This window comes from Acipenser ruthenus, chromosome 17 (assembly GCF_902713425.1).
Source record: "Acipenser ruthenus chromosome 17, fAciRut3.2 maternal haplotype, whole genome shotgun sequence".
NCBI lineage: Eukaryota > Metazoa > Chordata > Actinopteri > Acipenseriformes > Acipenseridae > Acipenser > Acipenser ruthenus.
In genome coordinates this window covers 7,870,531-7,895,642 of record NC_081205.1, presented here as the reverse complement: position 1 = coordinate 7,895,642, position 25,112 = coordinate 7,870,531, and the positions used below count along the sequence as shown (strand labels likewise).

Below are 25,112 nucleotides of genomic sequence, written 5' to 3'. Positions count from 1 at the left end.
CTATATAACACTCAAATTCAGGAACACTGAACAATAAGTGCTGATTTTATTGAGCATTTTTCCTCACTTACATCCTTTACTTACATCCTTTACTCTTGTTATCCTTGAATAGATAATCGTCTCCTCTTTAAAAAAAAATTAAAAAATGAGCAAGACATCTCACAAGTAGAATGGTATCCTGACCTCTTCTTCATGAATATCAAACTTTATTTTATTCATAATGAACATTCTTTAAATAACTTAAAATTAGGTAATGCTTTGTGAATAAGACTATTTCCAGGATGTTCACTATTTCCAGAACATACTGCATAACACTTATTTTAAAACAATGCTTATCTCATCAGATCAGACCTCTGTATTTGACTCATTTAATTTAAGACAGAGATTACTTTTTCCCTCTTTAACCAGTTTCAGTGTCCTGAACAATGACCCAGGAGCCGAATCATGACATACACTCGCATACTTTCGCTTCATCCCTTATCTTGATTGGCTGAGGAGTAAATAGGAGGCTCGCTATGTATCTGTGAAACTAGGCAGATACTGTCAGTCTTGGTTCTCTAACAACACTGTAAGCCTGCATGTTTTAAACTTGTACACATCATCCAAGAACGTCAAGACTGCGGGTGGACTGGGAATACCAAACTTCATAAGCAACCTTTGCCAAGGGAAAGCTTTTTTTTTCTAAACCTTTTTAAAGATGGGAATTCTGGCACCCACTTTATCTTTTCTTTAAGACAGTCTGTTTTTAAATGTATATATACACCACATAAACGTGAGTACAGTGAAACTGCCTGGTCCTTATAAGAGCTTGATGGATGATGCTTGAGGAGTTGCTGTCTAATCAGTGTGCCATGGTCACCTTTGCTTTAATTGGTGGGCTGGTATCCAACCGGAGACCGTCTTACAGGAAGATCACAAAGTCAACCCTGGTCCTAGTGCTGACACTATTGAGCAGTAAACAGGTAAGTGAAACTATTAGCAATGCCAAGGCTTTTCTCTTTCCAGTGGACACAGTTTTCAGCTGGGTAATAAGGTATTTACTTAAGCTCTAAATGAAAGAGAAATATTCTCAGGTAGTTTTGTAAACCTGTATTATACCAATATTTGATTAATATTCATGATTTTTTTATATTGATCTTACACACATAATATAGCTAAATTTATTTTCCTAAATTGTATTTATTACTTGTGTCTGCTTGTTACATTGGTATATAATAATAAAATAATAAATGCTATATATTTATATGATAAATATCTGATTGTATTACACCATTATTGACCTCTGAGCATGCCATCTTAAACAGTAAAGGCAGGATCTTACATTTGTACGTTCATTTATACTTTTTTGTGATGCAGTTGGTAGATTTTTCCTCAAATATTTTACATTTTATCTTTGTTCTGAACTTATAACTGAACAGCCTGAAATACTTTTTTTCTTCTCAGCATCTGTTTAGCCAACTACCAGAACTAAACTTCTGATACAAATTCTATGTTTAATACTGGGCAGAAAATTGGAGACCGATGTGTTTGCTTTGTTTTATTTTCCTGATAGGGGTACAGCCAGTTACATAATAGCCACTGTATAATGCACTTCATTTAACTGTGTTGGCAGATTTGTCAAATGTAATAAAATACGCCAAAGTGCATTTTTAAGACTTTGTAACATTACAAAGTTTACCATTCTATGTATCATTGTTAATGTTAAATATAATTTAGGCTCCCTAGTTGAAGAAAAGTTACTGTAGTCTTTGTTTGGAGGAAAGTAGTTTTTTTATGGATTGTTCTGGTGTTTTGATCCAGCTCATTAACCAGTGGGATTATGCATCATTGTGTTGTGGTGTCATTTTTATAAAGTGTTCATATTGACTGGTACAGTTCAGCATTGCTTGAACTTTTGAAAAGTTCATACAAACTTGTTCAGATTTAGATATTTAGTAAACTGTACAGTAAAAGCTATGCTTGACGAATCCCACAATAATGTAATTAACTTATATTTATCTTTCATGTAGCTCTACAAAAAAGTAGTATTCGGTTCAGTATTAGAGCACTATTTGAAATGGCACAATGCCTGTCTGATTTGCTATAAATCCAACAAGCAGGTGCTTACTGTCTTATATATCTCTCGCCCCACTACACTCATGTCAGGCTGTGTTTCAGCTGGTCAGAAACAACAAATAATTTGATTTTTTTTTCATTAAAAGTCTCTGTTTTTACTGCCAACCTGTTCCACAATTAACAGGTTTAAGTGAAGTTTCAATCAATACTCTCAGTATACATATGTTAGTCTAAAAGTAAGAACAGCCCTACATATGTTCACATTAGGTACCTCCATTATAATTCCATTAAGTTGAATTATGAGCATCTTCAAAGATCTTGTCTGAAAGGAAAAATGTAAACTAATGGCACTTGGCTCACATGTGCATCTGAATGGATGCATTCTATTTTATTCTCTTCCAAAGAGCCACATTTAGTAAATGTGATTATGGTCCAGACCCACTTAGAAAGGACACAGTCAAATGATTTTCTTACTAATAATTACTAATAGTTGTCTCCATTATTTTTACCTTTTGTGTTACAAGAATAATGCATTGGATCCATTTAACAGGAAATACGAGCACTGAGAAATCACAATTGAAGAATAATTTGTTTCAAGTTTGATTTTAAATAACACTTTGATGTAGTAATTGTTGAATAGATATTGCGTAATTGTTGAATAGATATTGCTTACATTTAAGGTCATTATTATATGGAGATCATTAGCTAGATGTGTAAGTAGATTTTATTTTTATTAGGTTGGAGCATTTTTTGTTCCTCACATACAAGCTTTAAAAAGTGTTTCTATTTATTTGTATTAATGTATGATCATTGTGTGTTTAAACTGAATCCAAAAAGCAGTGCAATGCTTTGAAGAAAGGGAAAATGCTTTGGATAAAAGCGTCTGCTAAATCCCTCAATAATAACAAAAACGCATTGATGGTTTAAAGGGTATCTTGCAGGGGTATTTTTTTTATCACTGAAATGGATGCAGCAGTGTTTATTAAGAATATTAGCATTATTATTTCTATATTTTGATTATATTTTATATAATCCTTATATTTTTTAACAAAACTTTCATGAAGTATTGTAAGGTCCCTCAGGTCATAGGATAACACGTTTTTAAACATGTATCTCTATGCAGAATACATAATAAAAAAAAACACTTAAAAAAACACACTGATAAAAGAGAAAAATAATATTCCTCTCATAAACCACATAAAGAGACCTATAAAAACAAGTCTGGCTACTGTTTTGCTTCAACTCAGAGAGCGTTTATGAAAAGATCATGGTTGTGTTAGTTCTGTTTATTGGTGGGAGTAATTTATGATTGCATATGCTTCAAGCAGTGTATTTATAGCATTTATATATACAACCAAAAAAGTAAGGAACGCCGCACAGAGAAGCAACAGAACTCATTGATACAATACAATTTGAATTACAATACAATAAGACTTGTTCCTGAAGTGTACTGTATGTTTGTGTACACAGCTTTCTAAAATGTAACAATCTTAAATGAAATGATTCTCTCCTATCTTCTCATTCATGTTATTTTATTTTACATCTATTTATTTGTTATATTTACTCTTACTATTTACTTATGCTGTTATTCCATTCCTGCCTATGTGTTTAACTAGGAGCTCAATCAAGCTTATAATCATTATTCCCATTTGGGGATAATTAGTACACACACTCCTCTTAATGTGTCTCAAAGATGAACAAATACATCCTAATAGTATATTATTTTATTTAATGTTCTGTTTTTCTGATAATTTTTTTGCACGGTTGTCATTAAGGGTCTTTATACAGTATACAGTTTTTCAATATATTGCATACTGGTCTACTTTAATACTGTATGTGGAAGTGTATGTACAAATTTGAAATAAAAACAAACGTACTTAAATAAAGTTTTACACCCCTAGATTGAATCCAAATAGCTGCTAAGCAAAAATAAATAATTATTTTATGTGTCTAGTTTTCCATTTCCACTTGGACCAAGATCATAAAACTGATAAGATGACTAAAGATGGAACGTTTTAATGAATGTTTCTATAATAAAGTCCCACCCTTGTATGCAGTGATCACACAGTGACCCCCACATCCACAGCAAGGAATGGGATATGCACAGTACTGTAACATATGATGACTTCTGTAAATTATCAAGATCATACGTCCTGACAGGCAAGACTGTTTCAAAGAGCATTCTTAAAAAAGGGTTTGTGGAGATCTGAACTTTAACCTGAAATACATTATTAACATTAACATTAACATTAACATTATTTATTTCTTAGCAGACGCCCTTATCCAGGGTGACTTACAATTGTTACATTATTTTGTACTAAAATTATGTAGAACATTGACCTGTGAACAACTGACTTTACATGTACATTCTTAGCACCACATTGATTGTTGCCTAATCTTGCCACTGTTTTGAGATCATTCTTGTCAACCTCACCCCTGTTACTTTGTTATCCCTGGCAATGAGGACATGCTGGAGGTGTTACGTACTGTGTGTGGTCGTATGTAGTGGTGATATAGTGGGGCGTATGTAACCATCTGTATATCACACATAAGCTGTTGCATATATCTAGAGAAACGATAATCAAATTGTGATTAAACATTTTAATGCCATTTCTTATTCTGTACTGTTCTGTACTGTTGATATTCGTCATGGTTACACTGATTGCTATAGTGGTGTCCCTAATTTTGAATTTACAGCAGCCGTGGGGATATATTTTGCTGATATACATGTTAAAATGAAACAGGTGTTTAGCACTACAAACACTGACACGGTAATAGACGATAAATGTGCTATGTAGCCCTGTAGGAGTAAGACTGATATTTATCCCTGCCGCCAATACTTGCATCTGTACATACGTATAGTATGTGAGACTTTGTTTGAAAGTTTTATGTATGTTTTCAGATTCCTTGTTTTGAAAGTAAATTCCTTAGCGTGATTTAGTGTACAAAGTATAGCACTTCCAGTTAAGGAGATATTTTGCACCAGGTGGATGGATTATGGGATTTTAAGCTGCTCAATGTAGAGATAGCCCTGTTCCAATTCTGCTGTATGCCAGGAATTGAATTAAAAGACATTTTTATTTCTGTTTAGTCAATTATCAATATACCCACTAAAGCCACTGCACAAGTCCAGACTGTAAACATGGCAGGATGAGATCTATTGCTATTTGTTAGAATATAGCCACGATTCAACCTAGGTAACATTTAAATTAACAATGTTGCACAACAGCACCGATATAGGATTTCATATACATGGAACAATATGAATGTGGCATTAGACAAGTTCATTGCTGCAAATATACCCGGTGGAAGAAATAAACAACTACCTGAGTAAATATTTCATTTCTGGTCATCACTTGTAGGTAAAAATTGCATTCCCCAAATACATGTAAATTAGTACCAACTCGAAACTGGTCGGGGTAGTGTCTGGAATGAATTTAATTCTGAAACATTTATATGGTGTAGTGTAGGCCCTACGGATTTATGAAAAATATATATTTCCGTACCGGTGTGCTGGGTTTCTGAAGGACTCATTAGTATTAGTTCAGGTTCCACTGCATTTTGAATTTCTGAGGGTTGCTGGACTTAACATTGCCAACTTGTGGAGAAATCTTTACTGTAATAACGTTCTTCTAGTGCCTTGCTGAATTAAGTAATGGAACTAACTAAAATATTTTATCTTGAAAAACAAATGATAGATACTCTAGGTGGCTGTTCTGTATAATACAGACAGTGTGCATATGCAGTACAGTGCAGTACTTCAAAAACCAATGCAAACTTGTATAGCGTTTGTATGCAATTGAAAATGAATGCTAATTTTATAGAACAGAAATAGCTGATGAACTGGTCATATTTTTATTTTATTTTAAAAACAGTGGCAAAATACTTTTTTTTTTTTTTCTTTAGCCTTTGGCTTCTTATTAAAAAAACAGATACAACTTTCTGAAAACTGAAATGTTCTTCACCAGATTTGTTTCCCTAGAAAAAAAAAGTGATCTGAAATTGGGTTATGACGTTTTATCCCTCAGATGTGATAATAGCCAATGGCTTTTGTTCAATTCAGACATGGTGATGATAAGCAGAGAATGGCATTAATAGGAGTGATGTAAAACAGTTTTGACTGCATACTATTCACTTATTATTATTCAAGCTGCATCCACACTGGACGCGAACAATGCGAGCGAGCAAAGTCGCCGAATTTATATCTACAACTTACTGCAATCTCAATTGTGTTTCTTTATAAATTCCTTCATTGATCCTTTTTTATTAACTTCTTTAAGTATTTTAAAGTGCAACATTATTATTATTATTATTATTATTATTATTATTATTATTATTATTATTATTATCATCACGTCATTGTTGTTAAGCATACATAATCACTATATTATTATTATTATTATTATTATTACGTCATTGTTGTTAAGCATACATAATCACTATATTATTATTATTATTATTATTATTATTATTATTATTATTATTATTATTATTATTATTATTATGCGCAAGTCACCACTTACCTTGTATTACTACCGATGCCGTTCTGCAAATCTATTTTTCTACTTTATCGTAAACTATTGAAGACTGTGACGCATCAGATCATGGGTGAGTGTTAGAGTCATCTCTGACTTTGGTCCTGTCCACACTATGCCTTTAAACCGTATTAGTTGCATTTAAGCCGCCTTAAAAGTGCTAAATACGGTTTGTGTCCACAATACGCAGCATTTAATACCGTACTCGAGAACCGGACTCAAGACCACCTCAGGAGGTAGTCTCGAGTCCGGTTCTAATTAGATCGCATCAGGTAGTGCGGTTTATCAGAAGTGTGGACGCTGTAATACCCAACTACATTTTTTTGTGTATCCTCCAATAACCCAAAATGCTTTGTGCTATGTTTGGCGAAATACTTCGTGCAGGCGCCTGAAGGACTTGCTATCAGTGTACGCTCCGCACTAGGTATTCATTTTTATGCTTCAAAAAATCTGTCAGGACATCTCTGTTAAACTAGTTGGGAAAATAACAAAAACACAACGTTAAATTAGGCGACTGCAAAAATGAAATGCGAGTTAAAAGTATGATCGGGGATGAACAAATTACGTAATTTCTCAGCTCTGTTTGAAATAAAATTAAGAGGACCAGAATTAGGCTCAGGCAAGATATTAAACAAAGATTGTTTTGTAATTAACAGCTTTTACTGAGTTTAATTATAAAACAGAATCAGCTCAATTTGTTTAAAGGGACTTCATCTGATTAAAAATAAAACCTGAAAACTTCAAGCCCTACCTGTGTGTGTGTGTGTGTGTGTGTGTGTGTGTGTGTGTGTTCGGATTTACTTTTTCCATAATACTTGTTATATTTCATTTATGCAATATGGACCTCTGTTAATATGGGGCATAACACATTATTTTAAAATAAAATACAGTGCATGGCGGGATACTATCATATTAATTTCCATGGTTCATTGCGCTGCTTGGAATTGTAACTGAACTATTCTAATGGTGTGTGGACGCATTAAGCCTGACTAAACATGAAACGGTACTTCAGTGTGGACGCTTTGAGCTGTATTAAATGGAGCGGTTTCAACTATGGTTCTCGAGATCGGTTATATAGTGTGGACAGGGCCTTAATTTACTTCTGAATAATTATACACAGAACAAGGTTGTATACCATGGCAGACTTAAGACCTTTATTTAGTTTTTCCTTTTAAAACAGTCCAGTGAACAGATATGTCTCATAATCTTCAAAGCTATGAGCTTGGTAATGTTGGGATGTGTCACATAGAATACAAACGTGTTGCTGACTTAGTTTTACAACGTATAGAATAGTAGGACCTCGATAATATTTTGGTTTGTTTGGTGAATCACTTTATGAATATGTAAAGACATTGTTCTTGTCACAGATTTGTGCCACTGAATAATTTAGTGAACAAAACGTTATTTATCATAAAAGCACCACCTGCAAGCCGCGACTAATGGTACTACATAAAATGATTAACTTGTTTTGAGGCATGTGTTTGACGTGTTTCAAGGGTGTTAACCTTGCTTCTGATTGGTCAATTTCATTCCAGTCGCGCCAGTGTGGATACTCCCATTTGACTGCAGTGACTTCTAAATTATTCGCTCACATCAGTCGCGTCCAGTGTGGATGCAGCTTCAGACTTGCAGTTGAGTCCTCACACCTCGAGTCTGAGTCATCAGGGTCCGAGTTCGAGTCACTATCATTCGAGCCCGAGTCCGTGTCCTTGAAACAAACTCAAATCAGTTTTCATTCTAGTAGTGGGAGAACAGTTTACCTGAGGAACGTTGTCTGATATCCCTCAAGAAAAAGGCACAAATAAGAAAAATACTAAAAATTATTTTCGATTTATTTATTCTTCTAGCAACAGTAGATTGTTCTATTTGCATGCCTTTTTCAACTTGTCTGTCACTCTTCTTTTGGAATTGGAATGTACCTGAAGTTTATAGATACGCTTTAAGTTCAAGTTTAATAATACAAAATGTTATAGAAATAATATTAAAATACAAATATACCATACGGTATATTTAATAACCGATTACCCTAAACAGGCAGTAGTGGTCGGTAAATTAACCAACAAAAAAATAATAATTAAAAAAAATAAAAAATAAAGAAACATTGCCGAACACAGCACAAAAAATGCGACTCGTCCGAGTACAGGACTCGAGTCCTATAAGTCTGTTATTTGGCAAATTAATAAAATGCTTTTGCTTAGCATTTGTTTGTATATTAGAACAACTGGTTAAAACATCTTTCACCTGGTTTCGTTCAATTTTATGACAAATTCCTCCAGGGTCACTAAAGTAATATGGCTTCCAATGGGGGTTTTTTTTGTCTTTTTTCTATAGGTAATGGGGTCTCTGCTAGATGATACGATAAGGAAGTGGTCGGACTATAAGCTCAATTGTACGAAGACTTTAACATCCAAAAATGTCAACAGATCTGGTAAGAACCCTACTGTATATATTTGGTGTAGTTCTTAAAACATGTAAAGAGTGTGTCTATATTTCTATATTCAGATATGTATTATAAACATGCTTACACAGGGTCTATTTAATCGTTCTAAAAAAGCTTAACAAGTTAGTAGGCAGAATTAAGATCTGTCACTGTTTTTCTATGAGCTGTATTAGAACGTGCATATGAATGTTCTATATTAAAAACAAAACCAAAAATCTTTAACATTGTTCAATTTGCAAATGTTGGTGACTAAAAAAATAAACTCAATAATGTAAATATTCTTCTTCTTCTTCTTCTTCTTCTTCTTCTTCTTCTTCTTCTTCTTCTTCTTCTTCTTCTTCTTCTTCTTCTTCTTCTTCTTCTTCTTCTTATTATTATTATTTTAAACACACGAGTATTAAGATTAATGTTTACCGCCGTGGTTATTGCGTGTGTTTTTGTAGCAGTGTACTGCAGGGCATCATTTGACAAGTTTGCCTGCTGGCCAGAATCCCCCCCTGGAAACGTGTCAGTGCCTTGTCCTCATTACCTGCCCTGGATAAAGGAAGGTAGCTACACACATTGTTTTCTTATTGTATGTAATTAGATTCATTACATTTTCAGAGTAAAGTACCATACGTGTAAAATACAGTGAGACCAAGAAAATGTGACCTTAATAGAGGGGCTAGGATTCCCTGTAACAAATGAATGCCACTGAAGCAGTTCATTATTTCAAAGTTTTTATTTTTATTTTAACTAGTTAATACTGATGAGTTTATATTTTTGTTTTGTTAGCTTTCTCTCTAATTTACATTTTTTTAAAAAATCTAAATTGTTAATTGAATTGTATCATGTTGTATCTAAGTTTTAATAGGGTGTATTTAAAAGGAATAGCTAACATTTGCAAACTTTATACATTGTAAAAAACAAACAAACAAAAAAAACATTGTAAACATTAGTCAAAATGTTTATGGCACAACTTTGGGTTAGCCCTTTTTTGTGCCTTTTTGTAACTATGATCTTTAAAATGCTGTTCCCAATATTCTCACTGGTGTTTTTGTACATTTGAACTGCCTGATATACAATGATGAAAGTAAAAATAGGTAGAAACATGTTTAAAATAGCATAAAATATATTTTTTATCAATCCCTCCTTTCAAGTTCTTATCACTCTAAGATTGACTAGGCTTCATGGATGAAACCATTTAATCAAAATACCATGGTATCATGATACCCATAATAGCACAGCTAACTGATTTTTCATGGTATATGACAGAGTCAGTTTCCTGTTGCCTTGGGTATAGTGTGTATTACACTTTACCAAGAATCCTAATGTTATTCCATATAACTCCACTTGTCACTTTAAGCTGAAAATGATACACACTAGGATTAGGCTTTTACTTATGTGCCACTTAGGTTTTGCTTGTGTCCTTTTTGTTCTTGAAGCAAACTATTCACCCTTAGTTAGTTTACAGGAAATAAGTTAGTTTACAGCAACACATTTGTGCAAGTAAAAACAGCAGACCATCGGGAAGAGTTTGTTTGAAACATTGTCCGTGACAGCACCTTACACAGACAGCTTGGGAATTCAAAATTAAAAAGGTGAGGACTATCTATTCAGGAATATCATAACATTAGTATACAGTGGAACAAACTGGGCAACACAGGCCCCCTGAACTCCAAATCAGCATAGGTTTTTAATTCTTCTGGTCAGCCAGGGTGCATTTCCTGTTAAAAAAGTGTGAGAAAGGGTTTTGAAGAGCTAGTGACAGTCCTATTGCAACCTACTGTCTCTTAGTGCTTAACTTGTAATATTTCAGGGGGTGCTAGTTATCTGTACAGAATCTGCACTGATAATGGGACCTGGCTTACTGTTGAAAACTCGACAGACATCTGGAGGGATCACTCTGAATGCTCAGAACTCAACCGTCACTTCAAACAGCAGGTAATGGAAGTGCTTCTGCTTTTTAATAATGACTTAATTAATCTCTTTAGCAGTTAATTGTAATTCTGAGTTAGTATAAACTAGTTTATGTTATCCCAACCTCCCCCAGACATACCACAAAGTATCTTTACATGTCATTCTGTTTATTCTCTCTTACCTTAAGTTTGATGTTTACAGTCCTCTTCAGTTCCAAGCTCTGTTCCTCCAGTTTTGAATTGTATTCATGTTTCAGTGTTCCAGAATCCACCTGTGCTCGTAGAATCCTAGCTGACTCATTTTCAGTTCTTCCTGATTCCAAATAAATCGTATAACCTTTCACTTCTGCTGGGCCCACCTGGTATATACTAATAGTATGAAGCAGGTGGAACCAGCAGAGTACAAAGGTCACAGCATCATATGAACCCTTTTGAATTAAGAAGTACTGAAAAGGAGCTGGCAACTAGAAGTCTACTGATTCTGATTAAGCCAGACAGACATTTTAAGCTACCCTTGAACAAAAATAATCATAAAGTCTTAAATTACAAAAAATGTGTCTGTTGTTGCGTTCACCTAGTTGATTCTAACTTCTCATTTTCACTCACATGCTTTGAGAGCTGTTGTGATTGCTATGTAGGTGTATATGTGTTGTGATTGAGCATGTATTGAATGATATTGCAGAGTATCTTGGTAATTGTATCTTTCTTTGTCTCCTAACAGGAAGACAAGCATGCACTTCTTTCAGTTCTCCAGTTTATCTATACCATAGGATACTCCTTGTCACTCTTCTCACTCTTGCTGGCTGTTCTCATTTTACTGTTATTGAGGTTGGTAAAGCAGAAATAACATTTGAACAACTGTTTGTCAGTATACCAAGTGTAACATTAACATGTATTGCTAGGTCTATTTCTAGGTATGATGTCAAGATCTCATATTGTATGTGCAGTTTTAAAAGTGTGTTACAGCCGTGTATTTGAATTTGTAGTATCTGGACCACACTTGGTTAAAGTAAACTCACAGTTTGGATGTTTTACAGCTTCACTTCCTACAGTAGGTCATTTCACCTCAGCAGTGTCTTTGGGGTCAAAGCATGTAACTGGCTGCTAAGCATGTCAATCAATAGGAGAATCTGCAAGTTGGTTAATGACAGAAAAGAAGGTGCAGGACTACCTGAAAATAAAGCATGCAAACAGAGCTTTGCTTAAAATGAATTTGCAAAAACATGTGTTTCTTTCAAAACTGCACATGTGAGATGTATACAGAAACAGAAGTGACCAACAAATATGATTTGTTTTGCCATCTATATTAACTAATTCAATGATCCAAGTCTGCACAGGAGAAATACATGTCTGATAACAAAGTGGGACTTTTCTTACTATGAACATTTTCTATGTCACTGCTTCCAACTAGGGTTACCACCTCTGAGGTCCAAAAAAAACCCCACCAATTGGCATGAAAAAATAAAATAATTACTTTTAATTAGGTTTTAAAAAAAATACTACTGCTAACGCATAACATTGGAAATTAGAAATCACTTACACGACACGAGAATGCGCTTTTCATATCATGTTTCTAGAAAATGGCGTCAGAGGAGAGAACAAGTGGGTTCAATAGCTGGATCTTCTGTCAAGTTACGAAGTTAATGTAACTAATTACAATTTTGTTCAAGTAACTGGTAACTGATTACCTTTTAAACTTCCCTAACACTGCTTCCCTCAGGCAAGTGAATAAGTAAGCAATTTGTTTAAGTTGAAGCGCATCATTTATTTTATTGACAATGTACCGGTAAATGAGTTCCAGATAAATGTTTAAAGCTTTCCTTCTGGTTTGATAATTCAGCACTTACTCTTCTGAAGTTCTTGTTTTTTTAGGTGATTGGTATTCACTTCCAAGGCTCATTTTCTTTGTATCTGTTTTACGCAGGAAACTTCATTGCACGAGAAACTACATCCACATTAATTTATTTGCTTCCTTTATGTTTCGCGCTGTGTCAGTTCTTGTCAAAGACATCATTCTTCACATCACCTACGCTAAGAGACCCACAGACGAAACAGGATGGATATACTATTTTAATTCAGAGGTAAATAAAAATGTAATCTCTCGAAAACATAATACAAACCCATGAAAGAATGATCTAGATCTAATTTAGATCTCTTTTGGAACAGATTTTATTAATTCATGATTTTGGTTTTGGTGGCTTTCATGATCACAAAGATCAGTTCAGCCTCAGAAAATAAAATATATAATATAGAAAATAACATTTTTTTTTTATAGAGGTTATAGTTATCAGACAGTGATCTAAAGATAAAAAGGTCATCCACACTGCTAAAGAGGTGTTTTGTTCCTCTGTTTTACTGGATACTTAAAATACTACTTATCTTGGATCTTTCAATAACAAGATTGTGGGAGTGTCAAGTAAGCTTATTTAACTGGGAAAGAGAACATTACTTTATTCAGTACCCACAATATTGATAATCGCTAAATGAAAAACACCCAAAATAATAAAAATACGAAATACCAGTTACTACAGTGTATTTATTATAATGTTTTTTTAAAATATTTAATAAAACATACAAAGTTGTGTAGGTCTGATCAGAAGATGAAAACCATATTGGTTTAAAAATTGTTTTGCAAATCTTTTTTTTTATTTTTTAAATGTTTTTCTTTACAGATTTCTGCAGCCTGCATAGTCACACAAGTTTCCATGCACTATTTTGCTGGAGCCAATGTCTTCTGGTTACTAGTTGAAGGAATCTATCTCCATTCTTTACTTTTTACTGCTGTTCTATCAGAAAAAAGATTGTTAAAGAAATATATGTTCATAGGCTGGGGTAAGTCATTTACACAGTTTTTTTCAGAAAGGAAAAACGCTCTTAATAAAGTTACAAAACAAGAAATAAACAGCTTCATTGAGGGGCATGTAAGGGTTAAGTTTTTTCTTGCTGGTTTTAAAATGAGCTGATGATGACTTGGAGTACATTTTTGAGAATTTAAAATAATTGAAATAATTGAATATAAAACATATTGATACATTATTGATGAATATATTTATATATATTTGAATAAACTTTTTTTTTCCACTAAGGGACTCCAGTTCTGTATGTTGTTCCATGGGCAGTGACAAAAGCTATCTATGAAAATAAAGGGTAAGTACAATATTTATGCTGCTGTCTACATATGGAGTTGATGCTTGAAGTGGGAAAACCGTGCACACTGCAAGTGAGCGTCTGTGACAGGATAGGCGCAGTGTGGTGTAAAAGAATCGACTCCAGTCCTTTTAATTTAGCGTCTGGGTTTTTATTGCTTTACCAGCACGCACTCCAAAATAATAATAATAATAATAATAATAATAAACAATAGGGAAGCTGGGGTACACAACAATGTGTAACCCGACAACGTAATGAAAAACGGGGTTGCAGTCCCAAAATAAACAAACACCAAAACAAAACGTCTTCCTTTCGTACACTCCGGGAAAACACGCGGGGTAATAAAATCCAGCCCTCCCGGTTTGTCGCTCCTCCGACTGAATCCCGGAGCATCCTGTTAGTGCTCTAAAATACAAAAGAGTGGAGGGGTTAGCACAGTAATCCATCAACGAAAAGACGAACTCCCTTCCTCTGTTTCTCTGTCTGTTTGCATTCTCTCTCTCTCTCTCTCTCTCTCTCTCTCTCTCTCTCTCTCACACACGCACGGTACCTTGCCAGAAAGACCAGAACCCCGGGCCACGCCCCCTTTTGTACGCCCCGTCCCGTCCCCATTGGTCAGCGAGGGCAATCGCCGTCAGCCAATGCATGATTGCCACCACGCTTCCAGACCGGGTCTGTGACGTTGCGCACAGCGGCTCCAACTGCTCCTCCTCCCCAGCGTCCTCACCGGTCGGAATGGAGATCTAAAACAAGAGTTCACTCTCTCTTTGTCACAGCGTCTTAACCACTATTCAAAAGAGCCAGGAAACTGACAGGGATTGGAATCCATAAATGCAGTGCATCACACAGCACTGCTCATAACACTCTTCACCCTTTGACCCTAGTGATCTTTGAGATGTGGGCCATGGCACCAATGTAACAGGAGCCAGGCTGCATTCGTGGTTATAGAGCTTTTAACCACATCACACCAAAGGGATCTGAAAGGACTGGAAAATTATCTTGTAATCTAGAAGGTGCTTGCCAAAGTGGCAAATTAAAAAAGGGAAGAAAAAGATGTGATACTTCTAATTGTGTGTGGCCATATGACTTGGATACAAGACTCAACTCTATCTTCATAGGTTGAGTCAGGTCACTGCTGAAGCTCTGATTCCTTTATATCTCTAACACTTTAATCCTATTGCTTGCAATTAATCAGAGACTTTAAACAGCATGTCTGGTAATAAAAGCAGATGTGACATTCCCACATGCCTTGAATACAGCATGTTAAAACTGCTTGTCTCACAGCTGAAGCTTTAGAATAGGATATTTCTTAAAGGTGCAGTGTCAAATGTCAGTTGATTCACATGATGGCCACATGATGGCATAGCAGTGTTTAATGGCAATGCAGTGGTTGTGCTGTGGTATCTAAAATTATATGAGCCTTTGGTGGAATTGTACCCACAGTCATAACATTTTCTTATACTGACTCACCACCATTATGTCAATAAATTGTGGTTCCATGGTACTATATCAGTATAAGAAGCACTATTCCAAACCCACTTTGATGCCATTGCTTATAAGTGTTTCTACAGGGTAATGTATTCCTATTGTGTGCATCTGAATGCCTTACATTTTACTGCCTTAACAGTACAATATTACTGTATTTACAGGTGTTGGAGTGAAAACATAAACATGGGATATTGGTGGATTATCAGAGCACCAATGGCATTTTCCTTTACAGTAAGACGTTTTTTTATAACTGTCAGCTGTCAGCTTTAAGATACAGAAAATATCATTAAACAAAGAACCGGTAGTGACAAAAAAGTACTTGTCAAATAAAAAGATTGACGCAAAACAGAAAACACAGGTCTAGGCAGCTGTGTGGGTGGGGAAGAGGGAGGAGGGATGTTGAGGCTAGCACAAGCTCTGTTGGATGACCCTCAGGGAAGTGGGGTAATATGGCACAGTAACGTAGTAATGTGGCTGTCGCGCCTCCTGAACTGTGCTTTATAAGCACTGTCTTTAAAACAGTCGTTCAAGTTCTGTGAATATGGCCCCATGCCTTATAAAAGAACACAAGGCTTGGCTACTACCCCGTCGTCTAAGTGTCCAGAGATATTAAATATTACATTTTCGTAACGAAACTGTTGCAGCTCATTTATTATGACTTTAATGGTGTTTCTTTTTCATTGCAGGCAAATTTTTACATTTTTGTTAAAATACTAAAATTGTTGTTCTCAAAGCTGAAAGCAGAGCAAATAGAATATAATGATTACAAATACAGGTATGCACCTATCAACTTAACACATTGAGTGAAATGTTCCCTGGAGTTATTGTGCTCAATTATTTTAAGATCTTTCTGTCCAAAAAAAATGGTTTTGGCTAATGCCTTTTATTAGTGGTTTTTTATGTATGATTGTAGAAGGGTGGTGGGCAATTCACTGACACAAGGAGACAGTACTTTATTTGTAACGCCGCTCAGGCGCACTGATTTATTTTGACCAGTAGTGGGTGCTGTTGTCCGTGGACTGGATACTGACAACAGTAACCAGAACCATGGTGTTACCAATACAGGTACATAGGCACAGGCACAACAAGTGCTCGTAAATAATAATGAAAACCAAAGGCGAAAGAAAAAGGGAAAATAAAACACAGTAATAAAACTACAAACAAAAGTGCTGCTTACACAGTGCCCCCACTGCCGCTAAGCTGGTCAGAACGAGCCTCCGTCCTACACTCAGTTACCCTATACACTGGGATGGCCGGACAACTAAACACGTCCCCTCGGGTACGTGATTATTTCTGCTATTTATTTTCTCTTTAAATTATTTTAAGGCCGGCTGTTTTCCCCAGCCAGACTTGCCTCGTTTCTGTTTTAAAACTGACGTTTTCTGTCAGTGTCACTGTGTGTTCCCAAACACGGCCACCCGAGTGCACAACCAAGCACAGTTCTTAAGGGCCGAGCAATCTCCCAAGGCCCGCCTCTCAGCCACTCAGAGAGAGGGAAAGCACACACACCCTCTTCCCCACCTCTCCATGTCATCGCCATGACTGACAGGCGGATCCTATGAGATTGCTGCCCTCTACCTGCAGTAATACGCATGTGCCAGATAGTCAGTCCAGATCTCCCCTGTTACAATGATCTATACTATTTCTTCTAAAATCTACTTTTACCTGATCAAGGGACCTACATGATCTTCAAAGTATATATGCAACTAATGTATTTTATGGATTCATTTCTATCATGAAAGTATGTTAATAATGCATAATCAATCTTATCTATGTATTATAGGATGTATCACTCCTTTAATACTGTTTCTTGTCTAATGTATTGTTCAGTTTAATCCCTTAATATATGCCTGAACCAATTTTTTTTTATATATATACATGTATTCCAGATTAGCAAGAGCCACCTTGATCTTAATCCCGTTGCTGGGGATCAACGGGTTTGTGTTTGCATTTATTGTTGATGAGCAGGTGGAAGGCCAGTCACGGGACATCAGACTCTTCAGCGAGCTAACTATAAATTCCTTCCAGGTAATCTGCAGTTCATTTCTACATGAATGTGCTGCTCCCTTTAAAAGGTTTAGGGGTTGATATGATCAACCGACACCGTACCGGGATAAACCACTGCTTGATTTCATTGACTGAAATTCAAGGTGATTCCAGTGGGGTATAGGTTAATCAAATCTAGCCCTTGTGCAAGTATGTTAGAAACGCAATTGGAAAATGCACCCCCTACTGCTGCTAGTAGTTGCAGGAGCATGCCTGTTTGTCTCACGCAGCGGCAAGCAGCTTTCAAGGGTTGGGAGTGTAAAGAATATGTCCCTAATGCTAGAAGTACATTTGGGAATGTAAACAAAGTGGACTGAACGAAATCCCAGATAAGACAGGAGACTATGAAAGATGCATGACATGTATTGATCCTGTCTGGTTCGACAAATATGTCAATGGGAATGGATGGTACTGTATATTCTTTTTCAAATGTTTGATTTTTCTTTTAGGGTTTCCTGGTTGCTCTGTTGTACTGCTTTTCCAACGCAGAGGTATGTGTTTCTTTGTTACATTGTCAACATACTAGTATAGCTATGAAGATGTGATTGATAGACTAACTATGATATAACATCACTAGCTTACAAGACCTCAGAAGACACCTGAGACTTTTGAAGTCACACATTAGTTTGAACTACTTGATTAAATGTCATTTGTCTACTGTACAGATATAAATATATTTAACAGAAAAGAATATTTGTTAAAGTGCAAAATGTATCAAAGGAATGGTAATGTGACAAGTTAATGGTTACACTCCAGTGTACCTCATGTACTTAGAGGTTATACATGGTTTTCAGGGATGCATTGAGACCACAGGAGAGCTTTAAACTTCTGAGTTTTAAAAAGTCAATGAAACAATTGTAAATAACATGACAAATAGTTAACTCTGATATTACATACCCATATCATCTTGAAGTTTAAAGGAGAAGTTATTTTAGCCACAGCAATGTTTTATAAATAAATTTGCTATAGGTCACTAAAAACAATAATTTGCTCATGAGGCCCTCAGGGCTTCCCTTTCTACAGTAGGCCCAATTAAACAGTTCCTAGCAATCAACTTCTAACAATGCTATTTGTTTACCTTCCAGTTTTTCCCAATTCTATGAGTAAAAAAAATGGAACGTCAAAGACATTAACTGATAAATTATGTTTGTTTAGAATAACTCTACACCAAAGGAAGGCAACTTTCACTCCCATTCCATGTGTGTTCCAGCAATGCCCTCAAGTGTTCAGTTAAACCAATTAAAACCACTTATCCCTAAAGTATTTTATCATTTACTAAACTGTGGTGGGAAGTGCTCTAATGACCTAATACTGCCTTAAATGATTCTGAGATTGTATATTTTATTGATGCCAGATTTGATTAATGCACCTCATTTCACTGTATTGTATTCTATGTAGTATTAAGTGGGTTTATAAATCTCCCCTTTGGCCATCTAGATTAATATAAAGAGCATCTGTATTGAGATCCATCACTGTCTCGATCATTAAAATATGCCCCTATGGTTTCCAATGTAAAACCATATCTTTGTCCTACAGGTTCAAGTAGAACTTAAAAAGAGATGGAGGTTTCTGTTCACCAATCACTTTGAACATGCTGCTGACTGCATACTAGGGAAGCATTTCAAATACCTTGGGAAATACTCTAAAAGGCGTCCGAATCGTTATTTCCACCAAAGTGAGTTTTACATAGATGGAAGGAGACCTTCAAGCATGCAGTTCCTGCAGGTGCCACTTAGACGGAACACTGTGGAGTATTTCACAAGAGGAAGTGTGTCCAGCTCTGAAGGAGAAGGGACTCTGGGTGAAACACTTGAAGAAATACTCGAAGAAAGTGAGATTTAAGCAGGACCCGGATTGTAAATATATTGATAATCCACCATTAAACAATGAACCTGTGTACATATTTATACTTATTTTGTAATATCTTATTGAACTTAATTATTACGGATCTCTGTGTGGCTCAAGAAATATACTGTATATCTATGCACAGAAGGACATTATAAACATGTTTTTAATTAATACAAAACAACTCCAGTACTATTTTTGTATGGAAAATAAATAAATAAATAAATAAATAAATAAATAAAGGCACTTTTTTCATATTTGTTTGCTACATGTACAAGATACACATACAAAAATCACATTTAGTAAATACAATTGTTACAAAAGAGTCTTCACTCAGCAGCTATGTAGCTTTGTTTTGGTTAACTGTTGCCATCGTGATTTAACTACTACTGCCCTGGAGCCATATTCACAAAGCTGACTTAAGTCTGGTCATAAGTCATCAATAAGTCTTGATGGAATTGTGGTCTTAAGTATGGTCTTAACATTAAGACAACCCTGGAGTAGGCTTAAGTCCTAATTTGCTATTAACCACAGCTATTTTTAACTAACATGGCTCAACAGATGATACTGTACGATTTATTTGAAGATCACCCAGATGTGGAAAATTGCCCTACTCGTGTTTTTGTAGACAGGGAAAACCCTTTGGAAGTTTTTACCGAGACTTCCTTTTTCTGTCAGTCAGTCATTTTTTTTTTTCATCTACAGGGATAAACATTAATGAATACTGTAAAGGTATCAGTTTGATGTTAAAAAACAAAACAAAAACGTGTGTGTGTGACAAAGCTGCACTCACATTCGTTTGCCCCTTTAAAAACACTTTAAGTGCATTTGCACTCTTTTATTATTTACAATAATAAAAATAAATCAAAATAAAACCTAACTCGGTCTTGGAGCACTAACTAAGCTTTTGCAGTTTCCTAAACTAAACACTGTTTACCAGTCTCAATTTGTTTTTTTTTTAAACACACACAGAACACTGTTACACACACGACACAGGTTTTACACAGTATCTGTTTGTTTCCTTTACACCACACAGGACACACGGCCCTGACTGCAGGGTTTCCCCCCCTTTTAAGCAGGGCTTTATTATACTAATGGGAGCCAGGTGTACCTCCTGGCTCACTCCTGTGTCATTCTGGGAGATGTAGTCCTTTATCCCCTACATTTTTTTCTCTTCCCCCTAGTCTGCCACAATACACTTACAATTTTTACTGGTTCAATAGCAGCTGATAGCTCCTTAGAAAATAAAAAAAAACCCTCAAAGAACTGGGGGGTGGCATCATATGCATAAAAACACTCATTATCATGATATAATGAGCAAAATGCATGGTTTTCACTAACTCTACTATGCAGTTTTTAAACATTTTCTCCTGTTTCTATTACTATTTCGTTAAGGAAATTGTATCTTTTTTCATTTTTGGCCTTTTTCATTTTAATATATATCTCAGAACCGTGATCAACGAATGCTTTACAAAAATTATGGATGTAGCTCTCCACTCCTTCCTGTTCCAGTGACTTTTAAAACCCCAGTAGAGCTCTCTGAATCCACCACAGGGGTGTTACACCATTGTTACTGATCTTGTGAGAGTTTAGACATGATTCTGGGAGCTGTACTAAGACCATGGTGCAATAAACTTCTGAGTTTTAAAAAGTCTCCATGATGTGACTATTTAAACATAAATCTAATCAAGAAGAAGAATATATTAGTTAATTCTGTATTTCAAACCCATACCAGGTTTTTTAAGTATGCATGTACCAGCTTTCTTACTATGCAACTTTCTTACTATTTGTGAATAGTAATAGTAGTACAGGTACACTAATTACAGTTGTTCTAATTACATGTTAAATGTTCCGACAAAATGAAAGCCAGCTAACATACACCAGATGTCCTGCTGAGGCCCTGGTAGATCCAACACTTCATAAAATATCTCGAAATATGACTGCACAGATCTTAAACCAGGTCATGAAAGGTAGAGCTGATAATGGCCAAGAAAGATTTCATTATAGCACCAGCATGTAGCAAACAAGCAAGCCAGGATACAGAAGAGGGCACAGTGCTACAGCAGGTGAAGCACTGCTGTTACAACTGTAAAAGATAAGCTAATCCACAGCCCCTGGAGCACAACATGTAAACCACCCCACGTGATTCATACTGATACAAAAGAGGCAAGTAAAATGCTTTCATGTTGTGGATCAAAGTTTTGCAATACCTTGTTAGTCATCAAAAATAGTGTCCTTATTGGGCAGTCAGTGTATGACAAGACGTCTTACACAGTATTAAATCAAAAAGGTCTGTCTGGGAGAGAAACAATCCCAGGCCTTGTGATGTACTGTGAATGATAAAATGAAACAAGCCTATGTGAGTTTGTGATAGAGACCATATTTATTACCTACTGTTATTTCACTTTCTTTTATTTATTTACGTATTTTAAAATAAATATTTCAAGATTATCTTGGGATAAGATTTTTTATTTTCAAGTTTGCAATTCCTTTTTTAACCAAATTGATGTTTTATACTAATTAAGTGTAGTAAACCACATATTATAGATATGCGTCACACTTATGTGAAATACTGTAGTCATTTGTATAGACACTGTAAGCGAGGCATAAGTAGGGTATTTATATTGTAAAGAATATTGTAACAAAAAATAGCTTTGATCCAACAATGTTCTGAATTAAACTAAACCTCTGCCTAGGTCCTAAAGTAACCCCACAAGGACATTTAAGTGATTTGAAACAAATCTATCTATAAATTAATGGACTGGGTTTCCCAGTAGGTCATGCAGCGAGACTATATGAATGTAACATAGAGGTCGGCGCTGGTACCTGAAAACTGGGTACCCATCAGGTTTTAAATTACCTGACACGACCCGGGTCAAATTTTACAAGCCTCCATCCTGACTGTAATCTCTTTTTAAATCTCGCAATCGGAGTCTCCAATCGAAATGTAGGAATGTGCTGTCATTCAGTAGTTGGGGCGGGTTTAAAGTATTGACAACGAATCACTGATAGATGCACTATAACATTGATATAGTAGTATCCCAACATTCTTAGTTTTCCGATATATATATATATATATATATATATATATATATATATATATATATATATATATATATATATGCATCATACACATGGGAGGAGTCATACGCAAGAAACACTCATATAATAGACGTATCCCCCCAACTCAACACGACACGACTATCATGACAGTAAAAATAGACATAATGAAGCGTTCTTACCTTTGTATAAGTTAGTGATCAGCAGATGTGTCAGCCGCACGAAGAGCACAGCGTGTGGTTTTCACTAACTCTACCGTGCTGAATAATTTTTTTTTTCCATGGGTAAATATCGGGACTTTCGTCCTATGCATCGGGACGCGGGACATTTGCTAGGAAATCGGGACTGTCCCGACCATATAGGGACTGTTGGCATGTATGCTAACTCCCCATCCCCAGTTGTACTGCTTTCCTAGAAAAAGGAGAACATTTCTAGTTGCATTCTACTTGTGAGATGTCTTGCTCAGTATAATATTTTGCATATTGAATTACTCAATTCACTTTTAAAAATACTGTACAATGTGTAGGTTTCCCTTTTTCATGACAAATGACTTTATTTCATAACAAAAGCAGGTTGATTTATTAAGTAACAAGTTTCAAATAAAGGGTGATAACCTCACTAAAACATTTACAAGCACAATATTAATGCTACCATCCTACAGCTCAGAGAAGGGATTCCACTAACATGACCTTGAGGATTTAAGAGGATATAGTTGTAATCCAAGGATTATTAACAAGAGCCTAATTACAGAGAATGTAAGGAGCTGTTTACAACATGGCTGAAATGGTAACTTCAGGATAAACTTATTGAAAAGGTTTTTAAAAGGTAATTTATTATACAATTAGTGGAGTGCGGAGGTGTGGGCGTTAGTTGTAAACAGTGCTGCTTACAACAGTCTTTAGTTTGAAAAATGTTGGTCTTCTGCTACTGTTTCTTTTCCTTTAGTCTGTCTTGGACTTTCTGGGGTTCATACTGTATCAATCTGAGGATTTCTTTATTCTCTGTGATTCCCTGGATAAATTCTCCTTCTGATAGTTTATCTGAAACAAAAAAATAAAAGTTTTTGCACAGATTTATTTTAATTACTACGTTTGCATCAGATTAAAGCAGTTGTTCCCTTTTAACAGAACAAGCACTCTAAATTATTCAAACACAACTTCATCAAGCACCTATCCAAAGCAGTGGTCCAGGTTATCACTTGCGGTGGGATTCAAAAGGATGACCTGCGAGTTTTGTCAGTGCTAAAATTGTTATTGTTATTATTTTTTTTTTTTTAAATCACACACCAGGAAAAGATTAATGGATTTATTTTCAAATGAATACCCTTTAATAGATTCTGGATGAACAAGAATATATTGTGCATAATTTGTGTCGTGTTTTCTTTGCCTTTTTTAATGTCTTGTCTATGTACATTATACTGGTGTAAGGTCAGTACTTCAAATAGGGACTGGATCGCCTTTAAAGTATTTTTAAACAAGGTGTCTGTTTGGATACAATTCTTCATCTACCCCTATTAATTTTTAATTATCTTCATTCCTCTAACCCACAATCACCCAGCTTTATAATCTGACATACCGTTTTCCTTCTTGCCAAAGTAATCCCAGATTTTATCAGTCCTCTTTTCTGGTGTATTCTCATCTTCTGGAAGATCTTCTTGGTCATCTGCGTTTATCATTTTAAATATGGCCTGGAAAAAGACAAACCACAGAAAAACATCATAGAATGATATGGTAAATAATGTTTCATAATCAAATAGATAATTCAATTGTTAGTACACATGAGTGTAACCTAATGGAAATGATAATAAGTCTTAATCTGATTTGTTTAATCAAAACATATTAGGACAAAGAGGGTCACGATTTAATTATATTACATACTTTATAACTGTTTGACAGCACTAAAATGTTTTAGAATATTTAGCAGACCAGTCATTTTTTGCAAACAAGATCTGTTCATGGTTTTTAAAAGAGAACTGAGCATTTTTTAATACTATACACCAACAGGTATTAGGAAACAAAATACAGGGACAAACTGAGCAAAGATCAAATGTAGAACACTCATCTTTGTAAATCAAGCCCACTTATTGCTTTATACTTGCTTTACACTACAAGAAGAAAACATGTACGTTACCATGACGATTTCCAGGACTTCAGTCTTGCTGATGGTCCCATTGCCATCAACGTCATAGAGAGAAAATGCCCACTCGAATTTCTGAACAGTTTTCCCAGTGGAGGTTAGATGCAAAGCAATGATGTATTCCTTAAAGTCCAAAGTGCCATCATTGTTGGTGTCAAAGCTTCTGAAGACATGTTTTGCGTAAGCTTTGGGGTCTGCATCTGGGAAGAAACTTGCGTAAATGGTCTGAAACTGGTCAATGGTGATTCTCCCACTTGGGCATTCCTTTTGGAAAGACTTGTACCAAGCACTGAGCTCTTCTTCACTGTACCTGGTGTTGAGTTTGAGGTCTTCAAGGAGCTCCTTGGAGAGGGCGCAGCTTTTGCTGTTTCCCATTTCAAGACACTATAATGCAAGACAACCAGAGCCGCAATGCGCTTGTGTCATTTACTTCTCCGACTCTACAAACTGCTGAATAGTACA

The 25,112-nt window shown here is 35.5% G+C and overlaps 2 protein-coding genes across 4 annotated transcripts; one reads left to right on the top strand and one right to left on the bottom strand.

Annotated features, from left to right (window-relative positions):
• The first annotated feature begins 617 nt into the window (after nt 1–617).
• On the top strand, nt 618–19,971 carry LOC117422877 (glucagon-like peptide 2 receptor). Of its 3 annotated transcripts, none has more exons than XM_058989900.1 (13): nt 618–962; nt 8,922–9,018; nt 9,474–9,578; nt 10,829–10,953; nt 11,650–11,756; nt 12,853–13,009; nt 13,601–13,760; nt 14,015–14,075; nt 15,725–15,794; nt 16,250–16,338; nt 17,453–17,591; nt 18,059–18,100; nt 19,146–19,971. In XM_058989900.1, the coding sequence occupies exons 1-13, from the start codon at nt 816–818 to the stop codon at nt 19,449–19,451; spliced, it is 1,605 nt and encodes a 534-aa protein (XP_058845883.1). In that variant the 5' UTR covers nt 618–815; the 3' UTR covers nt 19,452–19,971. The 3 variants fall into 3 exon arrangements, with proteins under 3 accessions (XP_058845883.1, XP_058845885.1, XP_058845884.1); XM_058989902.1 differs by lacking the exon at nt 618–962 and adding an exon at nt 971–1,033; XM_058989901.1 differs by lacking the exon at nt 618–962 and adding an exon at nt 6,877–7,014.
• Nucleotides 19,972–23,041: 3,070 nt separating this feature from the next.
• Nucleotides 23,042–25,112, bottom strand: LOC117423722 (S-modulin-like). The gene is made up of 3 exons (XM_034039840.3): nt 24,645–25,112; nt 24,090–24,201; nt 23,042–23,554 (listed from the first exon to the last, which is right to left on the bottom strand). Exons 1-3 carry the CDS (start codon nt 25,023–25,025, stop codon nt 23,439–23,441), a joined length of 609 nt encoding a protein of 202 aa, XP_033895731.1. The 5' UTR covers nt 25,026–25,112; the 3' UTR covers nt 23,042–23,438.